Source organism: Coregonus lavaretus, assembly GCF_964263955.1.
Source record: "Coregonus lavaretus genome assembly, chromosome: 30".
NCBI classification, from domain to species: domain Eukaryota; kingdom Metazoa; phylum Chordata; class Actinopteri; order Salmoniformes; family Salmonidae; genus Coregonus; species Coregonus lavaretus.
The window spans coordinates 7,280,778-7,292,163 of record NC_140017.1 but is presented as its reverse complement, the minus strand read 5'-3'; the positions used below and the strand labels follow the sequence as shown (position 1 = coordinate 7,292,163).

General features: G+C 45.5%; 1 protein-coding gene across 1 annotated transcript in view; it reads right to left on the bottom strand.

The window, feature by feature from the left end:
- LOC311105731 (uncharacterized protein) overlaps positions 1-8,061 on the bottom strand; it is a gene marked incomplete at its 5' end in the record, with an annotated part of 15,673 nt that extends 7,612 nt beyond the window's left edge. Inside the window, one exon of the mRNA XM_084147944.1 lies at positions 8,052-8,061. Within this exon, the coding sequence (XP_084004070.1) occupies positions 8,052-8,061 (10 nt within the window). The remainder of the gene's footprint in view (positions 1-8,051) is intronic.
- Positions 8,062-11,386: the final 3,325 nt, after the last annotated feature.

The window sequence follows — 11,386 nt, the reverse complement described above, 5'->3', positions numbered from 1 at the left end:
TGTACGTTTGCCCACTGACAAAGAAATGATCAGTCTATAATTTTAATGATAGGTTTATTTGAACAGTGAGAGACAGAATAACAACAAATAAATCCAGAAAAACGCATGTCACAAATGTTATAAATTGATTTGCATTTTAATGAGGGAAATAAGTATTTGACCCCCTCTCAATCAGAAAGATTTCTGGCTCCCATGTGTCTTTTATACAGGTAACGAGCTGAGATTAGGAGCACACTCTTAAAAGGGAGTGCTCCTAATCTCAGTTTGTTACCTGTATAAAAGACACCTGTACACGGAAGCAATCAATCAATCAGATTCCAAACTCTCCACCATGGCCAAGCCCAAAGAGCTCTCCAATGATGTCAGGGACAAGATTGTAGACCGACACAAGGCTGGAATGGGCTACAAGACTATCGCCAAGCAGCTTGGTGAGAAGGTGACAACAGTTGGTGCGATTATTCGCAAATGGAAGAAACACAAAAGAACTGTCAATCTCCCTCGGCCTGGGGCTCCATGCAAGATCTCACCTCGTGGAGTTGCAATGATCATGAGAACGGTGAGGAATCAGCCCAGAACTACACGGGAGGATCTTGTCAATGATCTCAAGGCAGCTGGGACCATAGTCACCAAGAAAACAATTGGTAACACACTACGCCGTGAAGGACTAAAATCCTGCCGCGCCCGCAAGGTCCCCCTGCTAAAGAAAGCACATATAAATGCCCGTCTGAAGTTTGCCAATGAACATCTGAATGATTAAGAGGAGAACTGGGTGAAAGTGGTGTGGTCAGATGAGACCAAAATGGAGCTCTTTGGCATCAACTCAACTCGCCGTGTTTGGAGGAGGAGGAATGCTGCCTATGACCCCAAGAACACCATCCCCACCGTCAAACATGGAGGTGGAAACATTATGCTTTGGGGGTGTTTTTCTGCTAAGGGGACAGGACAACTTCACCTCATCAAAGAGACGATGGACGGGGCAATGTACCGTCAAATCTAGGGTGAGAACCTCCTTCCCTCAGCCAGGGCATTGAAAATGGGTCGTGGATGGGTATTCCAGCATGACAATGACCCAAAACACACGGCCAAGGCAACAAAGGAGTGGCTCAAGAAGAAGCACATTAAGGTCCTGGAGTGGCCTAGCCAGTCTCCAGACCTTAATCCCGTAGAAAATCTGTGGAGGGAGCTGAAGGTTTGAGTTGCCAAATGTCAGCCTCGAAACCTTAATGACTTGGAGAAGATCTGCAAAGAGGAGTGGGACAAAATCCCTCCTGAGATGTGTGCAAACCTGTTGGCCAACTACAAGAAACGTCTGACCTCTGTGATTGCCAACAAGGGTTTTGCCACCATGTACTAAGTCATGTTTTGCAGAGGGGTCAAATATTTATTTCCCTCATTAAAATTCAAATCAATTTATAACATTTTTGACATGCGTTTTTCTGGATTTTTCTGTTGTTATTCTGTCTCTCACTGTTCAAATAAACCTACCATTAAATTATAGACTGATCATGTCTTTGTCAGTGGGCAAACGTACAAAATCAGCAGGGGATCAAATACTTTTTTCCCTCACTGTACATACACAGTCAAAATCTTACATTAACACTCACACATGCATGAAACCTAGAACAGACATGGACTATCCCCTGGGTGTACGCATCCACCCCACCCTGCTGCCGCGTGACCGACCCTGTCCCTATAACTACGCCTCTCTGTTCCTTTATGTTCGCCATCTTTTTGTTTTCCTTTAATTCAGGACATGATTAGTATCAGACTCTTCATCCCCCATTCCTCCCCTCCTCCTCCTCCTCCTCCTCCTCCTCCTCCTCCCTCTCTGTCTTTGAGTCACATTCTTAGGTGGTTAATTGGCTTGACAAAGGTATGTGATTCCAGGCTACTTCAAATGCTCTGAAACAACAGAGCCGTCGCGGCATGGCATGTTCCCTCCCTGACTCCCCATCTCTCCCCCCATCTTGCCTCGCCTCCCCGGCCCACAGCGAGACGCCCCCTCCGGCTTCCGCAGGAAATTACCTTGTCTGGTCACTGGCTGCTAAACATCCACACTTGTGTGTTTAGTGTGAGGTACGGCGAGTGAGAAAGTAGGTATGGGGATGGGTGTGTGTGTGTGTGTGTGTGGTCACTGGATGGCCTCTCAAAGGTTACCCACAAGGACACACCCCACACAGGTCCACACTCTCTTTTCCCAGAGATGAGATGTCAGGTAAGTGAGTCAATCACCCACAGATAGACAGCAGAACAGAATGAGAGCAGTGTTCATGTGTTAATAATGAGTAGTAGTTAGAGACCGTGGCTCCCACGATGCCATAGTGAGATTAAAAAGAAGGAATGGACTTGGAGGATGACATAGAAGAGACATGGAACTACACTTGGGACCCAGGGGTTTATCCAGTTCACTACACACCATTCACTGTGTCCCTGAACAGGGATACCCCAAGGAAAACCATTAGTAGTATGACTGATATTCCCTGCTACATCTAATTCCCATAGCAAAGGAAGCTACAGTGAGCTCAAAAAGTATTGGGACAGTGAATTTTGTTTTGCTGTTTTGGTACTGTACTCCAGCACTTTGGATTTTAAATGATAGAACGGCTATGTGATTAAAGTGCAGATTGTCAGCTTTAATTTGAAGGTATTTTCATCCATACCGGGTGAACCGTATAAGAATTACAGCACTTTTTGTACATAGTCCACCATTTTAGGAGACCAAAAGTATTGGGACAAATTCACTTACACTACCGGTCAAAAGTTTTAGAACACCTACTCATTGAAGGGGTTTTCTCTATTTTTCCTATTTCTACATTGTAGAATAATTGTGAAGACATCAAAACTATGAAATAACACATATGGAATCATGTAGTAACCAGAAAAGTGTTTAACAAATCAAAACATATTTTATATTTGAGATTCTTCAAATAGCCACCCTTTGCCTTGATGACAGCTTTGCACAATCTTGGCATTCTCTCAACCAGCTTCATCAGGTAGTCACCTGGAATGCATTTCAATTAACAGGTGGGCCTTCTTAAAAGTTAATTTGTGGAATTTCTTTCCTTCTTAATGCGTTTGAGCCAAACAGTTGTGTTGTGACAAGGTAGTAGGGTATACAGATGATAGCCCTATTTGGTAAAAGACCAAGTCCATACTATGGTAAGAACAGCTCAAATAAGCAAAGAGAAACGACAGTCCATCATTACTTTAAGACATGAAGGTCAGTCAATACAGAACATTTCAAGAACTTTGAAAGTTTCTTCAAGTGCAGTCGCAAAAACCATCAAGCACTATGATGAAACTGGCTCTCATGAGGACCACCACAGGAATGGAAGACCCAGAGTTACCTCTGCTGCAGAGGATAAGTTCATTAGAGATACCAGCCTCAGAAATTGCAGTCCAAATAAATGCTTCACAGAGTTCAAGTAACAGACACATCTCAACATCAACTGTTCAGAGGAGACTGTGTGAATCAGGCCTTCATGGTCTAATTGCTGCAAAGAATCCACTCCTAAAGGACACCAATAAGAAGAAGAGACTTGCTTGGGCCAAGAAAAATGAGCAACGGACATTAGACCGGTGGAAATGAGTCCTTTGGTCTGGAGTCCAAATTTGAGATTTTTGATTCCAACCGCTGTGTCTTTGTGAGACGCGGTGTGGGTGAACGGATGATCTCTGCATGTTTATTTCCCGCTGTAAAGCATGGAGGAGGAGGTGTTATGGTGTGGTGGTGCTTTGCTGGTGACACTGTCTGTGATATTTAGAATTCAAGGCACACTTTCTGCAGCGATACGCCATCCCATCTGGTTTGGGCTTAGTGGGACTATCATTTGTTTTTCTACAGGACAATGACCCAACACACCTCCAGGCTGTGTAAGGGCTATTTTACCAAGAAGGAGAGTGATGGAGAGCTGCATCAGATGACATGGCCTCCACAATCCCCAAACCTCAACCAAATTGAGATGGTTTGGAATGAGTCGGACCGCAGAGTGAAGGAAAAGCAGCCAAGTGCTCAGTATATGTGGGAACTCCTTCAAAACCGTTGGAAAAGCATTCCAGGTGAAGCTGGTTGAGAGAATGCCAAGAGTGTGCAAAGCTGTCATCAATGCAAAGGGTGGATATTTGAAGATTCTCAAATATAAAATATATTTAGATTTGTTTAATACTTTTTTGGTCACTACATGATTCCATATGTGTTATTTCATAGATTTGATGTCTTCACTATTATTCTACAATGTAGAAAATAGTATAAATGAAGAAAAAACATGGAATGAGTAGGTGTGTCCAAACCTTTGACTGGTACTGTATATACACACACTGAGTGTACAAAACATTAGCAACACCTTCCTAATATTGAGTTGCACCTCATTTTGCCCTCAGAACAGCCTCAATTCGTCGGGGCATGGACTTCAAGGAGTCGAAAGCGTTCCACTGGGAATGTAGAAAATAGTAAAAATAAAGGAAAACCCTTGAATGAGTAGATGTTCTAAAACTTTTGACCAGTAGTGTATATGTGTATTAAAGTAGTCAAATGTTTAGTATTTGGTCCCATATCCCTAGCACCCGAGTGGTGCAGCGGTCTAAGGCACTGTATCTCAGTGCTTGAGGCGTCACTACAGACCACCTGGTTCAATTCCAGGCTGTATCACAACTGGCCGTGATTGGGAGTCCCATAGGGTGGTGCACAATTGGCCCAGCGTCATCCGGGTTAGGCTGTCATTGTAAATAAGAATTTGTTCTTAACTGACTTGCCTAGTTAAATAAAGGTTAAATAAAACACAATGATTATATCAAGCTTGTGACTCTACAAACTTGTTGGATGTGGTTGTGTTTTAAATAATTTTGTGCCCAACAGAAATTAATGGAAAATAATGTATGTTTCTAAACACTTAATGTGGATGCTACCATGATTACGGATAGTGATGAATGAATCGTGAATAATGATGAGTGAGAATGTTACAGAGAGAGAGAGAGAGAGAGAGAGAGAGAGAGAGAGAGAGAGAGAGAGAGAGAGAGAGAGGGGGAGAAGGATAAAGTGTGTGGGAGAGTGTTGACAGATGAGTGACTTTCGGAGGGGGTGGACACAGGGGATGGAGGATAGAGTAGTAAAGGTAGAGAAACTGAGAGATTGGGTGGGGGGAGTGCTAGAGGGAGCTGGGTGAGGAGTCAATAGACTTCTGTAATTACACCTGCTCAACTACTTACAAAGCTGTGTGCCCATGCACTTCTTCAAACACAGTGTACTCAGATGAACGCACGCACACACACACACACACTCCACACACGGTCCCTACAGGATCTCCAAGGTGATTGTGAAAATCTGCTTCCCCCTCCTAATAAAGAAACTCCCATTTCAATCCAATTTGCACACAAATTAAATCATTAAAAGGCTGCCTCCCTAGAGAGACTTGTGTCCTCCAGGTTATTAACCTATCTCTAAAAAACACAAGGCTCAATCCCTGATGGAATTCACTTTCTTTGCGTGTCATGATACACTGTGTGTGAGCTAATTTACAGTATGGGTGTCAGTCGATTTGTGCCTGCGCTCCTGTGCTGTGTGCCTTTAGAAGCATATACAGTATGGGAGTATGAGAGGGTGAGACTGTCACACCCTGATCTGTTTCACCTGTCTTTGTGCTTGTCTCCACCCCCCTCCAGGTGTCGCCCATCTTCCCCATTATCCCCTGTGTATTTATACCTGTGTTCTCTGTTTCTCTGTTGCCAGTTCATCTTGTCTTGCAGCGTGCTTTCCCATCTTCCTGTTTCTCAAGTTCTGTTTCCTAATTTTCACGGTTCTGACCATTCTGCCTGCCCTGACCCCGAGCCTGCCTGCCGTCCTGTACCTGCCTGACTCTGACCTGATCACGAACCTCTGCCTGTCCTCGACCTGCCCTTCGCCTGCCCCATGTTTATAATACATTATCTGAGAACTGTTCTATCCGCCTCCTGTGTCTGCATCTGGGTCATATCCCGAGTCGTGATAGAGACAGGATTGTGTGTGTGTGTCCAATGTCAGCCCACAGGTGAGTGTGTATGGGAGAGTCATCGATGGACAAAGGAGAGGAAAGCACAAAGGAGGAGTAGAGAAGACAAGTGAAAGAGGGAGCGACCCAAATGAAAGAATGTTCTAAGTGTTCTCTCTGTCCTCGTCTCTCCTCCCATATCCCCTGGTGACTGGGCCAGCCTGACTCCCACACAACACAAATGCACAGGTAAACCCACAGTGTGTGTGTGTGTGTGTGTGTGTGTGTGTGTGTGTGTGTGTGTGTGTGTGTGTGTGTGTGTGTGTGTGTGTGTGTGTGTGTGTGTGTGTGTGTGTGTGTGTGTGTGTGTGTGTGTGTGTATGTGCGTCTGTGTGTAGTAGAGCATATTAGAACCAACCTAGAACACAGTAGAGTACTGGCTGAATTACATTTGCATAATCCCTCTACTTTGCATGTTTGAAAGCAGGGCCCTTTCAGTTGTTCCTGGAAACCCAGTTGTCACAGAGAGAACAGAGGTCAGTAAGGTCATGCTAGAGAGGATGGAAGTATGATGCTTCCTAATCAAAAAAATGACTAACCCTTAGTTAATTAATAGAGAACAAATAGTGGTCCTTCCTCAACAGTTCTGTGGATATTGCCTCTTTTGTCCGTTCTAGCATGGCCATCTAGTGACAACCCTGAAAACCCTAGTTTGGGAATTATGAGACACACTTCAACTCTGACCTTTGACTGCTGATGGTTCCTGGTACTACTGCCCTCACAAGACTGGCCTATATTCAGGTTAGTCTTATAAATGTATGTGCGGCATTGAAGGTTTTTCACTCTACAACCTGAACATACAACACAACACAATACTGTACAAGCATGTCTTTTTAAATAAACTTTATGAACAAATAAGGCAAGTGGTGGAAGCGAATGATGAATGAAAAGAAAGAAAGAGAGTGAAAAATAAATTATTATAGATGATGATGTGGTTACCGAAACACACACACCGCACACACACACATACACACACGCATGCACACACACACACACACACACACACACACACACACACACACACACACACACACACAGTCAGCAGAACGTGAGTCCCACCAGTTGAGAGCTCTCTCCCTCTGGCAGTGAACCTAACCTAGGATCAGATTTAGGGGCTTAACACTTGAGGTCAGGATTATGAATGACTGACCTAAGATCAAGAGATGAGGACCACAGCCCATTCAGTTCTCTTCAATGGTATTTGTTTAGTGCCTATCACAAAGTCATTTGTTACAGGACTCTTAACAAAAGACTAAGCCCAAACCCTTCCTCTAAAGCTAGCCCAAGGCAACAACAGCACGATGGAAAACGTTGTTAGAGGAGAATGCAAAGCAGGACACTTAAACAGTTTAGTGTAAATCATACTGTACATTGATGTCAATGAGAGCCCGAAGGTTCAAGTTAGGCACCGCAGATCTAGAGTAATGATTCTATAGCATTCGGATCTTTGAGAGGAACAAGACTTTAAAGCGATTATAATGCACCTTTGTCTAAGTGCTACCTGGCAACTCTTTCTGGTGCACCACCTATTCACTCCTTCCATTCATTCATAAACTGTGTAAGTTTCCTCTGCCACATAGACAAAAAAAATGACAATCCCCACAGTCCCCCCTTTCGCCAATCAGATATGAGAGTGGAAACAACAGGAGACCGTGAGACTTGAGAAATGACCTCACGGTTCTAAATGCTTTGATATTTTATATCTCAACGGAAACGCCTTAGCTAAAAAATCCCAGACCAGGCCGCTAGCTGTCCCTGGACTTGGGGTCAAACTGCAGCCAAATCCTTCAGTCCATATGATCAGACAGTGAGGGGCTGGGAGACAATAGGGAAATATAATACACATTCACAAAAACACACACACACACGCAGATTATTCACACCCAAAACACAAGCAAATACAAACGTGCACACACACCAACAGGCACATGCAGAGAAACAGGCCACACACACATACACACACACCCTCATTTCCCTGAATAGATTAGTGGAGAGAAAGCGCAAGGGCAGGAGATAAAGGCAGCTCACCTTTCCTCATAATGACTGTGCTCACCTGTTCATCCCCTCACCTGGGGCAGAGGGATCAGAATACTGCCTGAGCCTCCCCCCGTCTCCCCCCTATTTCCCCCAGCTTCCCCCCTACCTCCCAGAGATGGCCAGATAATGTGAGTCTTTCAGCCGCAGCTCTCCCCATAGAAATGCATTCATGCTGTCTCCCCTCTCCTCTCCCCTGCAGCCCAGCCTGCCCCATGGCCTGGCACTGAAATTGATCCAGATAGACTTTCTGCTGGAGAATTTTCTCACACTCATACCTGCTACTCACACACCTCCCCAACATGGAGGAGAGACACTGACAGTGTATAAAAACAAACACAAACACACAGATAATGGTCTTTAGTGACGCACACGCTTCCACAGGTGAATGGACTGATACCGATTGAATATGAGGCAAATAAACACAGAAGCGATGCGGGTGTATGTGTGCGCGCGCATCTGTGTGTTCCAGATGCCTGAAGCTAGGACACACAGACCTGTGCACTCCAACACCAGGCCAGCTGGTGAGCATGACAAGACTTATTCCCAGTCTGCCTCTAAATCTCCACCAGGGCTTTGCACAATATTAAAAACATTATTACTAGGCAATTTGAATATAATTACAACCATACCGTCAGCTCTCATTCCCCATTATTATAATACTTTCATTATGAATAACCATTCAACCTCACGGAGAGGTCAGAAACTAAGCATTCCAGGCCATAATAAAAAATGGAATGCTCTCATTGAGACAGCAAACTAAGAAATAAACAAGCGCTCCAGTCTCAGGAAGGAAGACAATGTGGATCAGTCATCCTGCGTGTGCCAAGTCATTTAAAAGGGATTCTCGCTGTGGCTCTGGCCCTGAAACGACTCAGACAAACAGACATGAATTACAGTAAAAATCCAGGGAACTACTTCTAATGGGCGCTGATGGAGGGATGGAAGGAATGAAGGGATGGAAATGGGGGGTTGAACTCGGCTCGTTGAGAACATTAGTGTCCCTCTCTGCCACCAGCTAAAAGCTTTCACCCCCCTCCAGATGTCTGCCCTGTCTCCTTCCAAACCTCCCACCCTCCCTCACCCCCCCTAGCGAACATCTCAGGGCTTAGTAACAGTAAAATATAACTACATATTTGTGAGCAGCAGCAATACACAAACCTATGTGAGCCAGAACCAACAGACTTGGACTTCTCTATCCCCACTCAAGGCCTCCACTCAACCTCAAGGCTTCAAAATTCCTCTTTGCTTTCATTTGTTGTTTCTATTTTCCCCTCTTCCTGTTTTGTTTGGGTCGGGAGATGCGGTGTTGAATAGAGGGGGGTGGAGGATTGAAGAGGAGAGAGATAGAATTGGATTATCGATGGGTCTAATGTGCGATTAATAGGTCTGCTTTTTAATGAAGACACGAGTCGTAGCCGCCAGCCTGGACTCCATATCTGATACAGATACAGACAAGTCGATACACGAAGTCAGACAGAGAGGAGCGATATCAGAGGCTTTAATGATGCAATAACACAACAGGGAAGAGTTTAGAAGGAGAGAGAGAAAGTGATAGATAAAGAGAGACAGAGGGAGAAGGAGGGAGAAAGAGATTCATCTCAGCATCACACCCAATGCCCATGTTCAGACAAGTAGAAAACTGCTACTAGTTTGTGCAAATAGTACCAAAGCCGCTTGACTGAATGCTAAGAGCTAGTGTCAACACTTTCACAGGTCGCTGTGAGTGTTACCTACTTGAACCGTAACATATTACCATGGTAACCACATTGTAGTTACACTTCTGTACTCACCGGCCAGGCGTATTTGAAGGGAATGACAATGTGTCCTGTAGTGCCATCACCTCCTCCTCCTTCGTCGTGACCTCGATGACGGAGGGATTGGGTGTTGCCCCCCAGGACGGTGGTGCTGCCCACCCCGAAGGTGCAGGCTCCGGTGGGGACGACCCGGACCTGGTACTCCTTGAGGCAGGCCTTGAAGTAGGTGTCACACTGGTCCCCGAGAGAGCAGCGCTGCCCCCCGGTGGCCTGGAGGTCACAGCACTCCCCACTCTGCAGCACACCTTGGGGGTTCTGGAAGTGACGGATCTGCAGCTCAAACATCCCCACTGCACACACAGCCTGGAGAGAGAGGGAGACAGGAGAGTTAGGATGAGGTATAACTCATACACACACACGTGCACACACACACACACACACACACAGAATCATACATACCACCCAAAGAGAGGCTGAATCTATGGGAACAAAAAACGTCTGGTTTCCGATGTCATACTTGCTGAAAAAACATTCACGAATGTGATTAATACACCTGCTCAATGGGTGGAGTATCGCATTTCTTCCCAGTGCTTTCCAGCTATGGGAATCTATGGATAGCATGCCCTTTCTCTCTCTCTCTCTCCCTCTCTCTCTCTCTCTGTATCATCTGCTTCATTAAGGTTACCAGACTACCATCATCCTATTCTAAGAGGTAGATAAAGAAAGGGTGATTGAGAAAGGAAAGATAACATTGATTCACACCACTTCCTCCACACAGCGGAAGAAAAATCGAATCCCTCCATCTCTCTCCGTATCTGTCCGTTTATCTCCCTCTATCTACCTCCATCTTTCCCTCCCTGCTTATTTACCCTCCTCCCTCCCTCGCTCTCTTTGTTTTCCTCTTTCACCTCTACCCTCCCCTGTCATGCATTTCCTACACCTCTCCATCTAGCACCTTCCTTTCGTTCCTCTTCTGTATCAGTACCCCTCCCTTCTTTTCTCTCCCTCTCTCCCCAGGGGTACTAGGGACCTTGCCACAGTTTCTCTCTCCTCCTCCTCCTCCTCCTCCTCCTCCTCCTCCTCCTCCTCCTCCTCCTCCTCCTCCCTTATTTCTCTATCTGGGAACAGGCCCTCTCTCCTTCTCTCTGTACCAGCTCTTCTTCTCTGCAATTCTTCTTTGCATCTCTCTTTCTCCCTCTCCCTCTCTCTGTATCTCTCTGTATCACTCTGTCTCTCTCTGTCTCTCTGTCTCTCTCTGTCTCTCTCTGTCTCTCTCTCTGTCTCTCTCTCTGTCTCTCCCTCTGTCTCTCTCTCTCTGTCTCTCTCTCTGTCTCTCTCTCGGTCTCTCTCTCTGTCTCTCTCTCTGTCTCTCTCTGTCTCTCTCTCGGTCTCTCTCTCGGTCTCTCTCTCGGTCTCTCTCTGTCTCTCTCTGTCTCTCTCTGTCTCTCTCTCTGTCTCTCTCTGTCTCTCTCTCTGTCTCTCTCTCTGTATGTCTCTGTCTCTGTCTCTCTCTCTCTGTCTCTCTCTCTCTGTCTCTCTCTCTGTCTCTCTCTGTCTCTCGCGCCCTGTCTC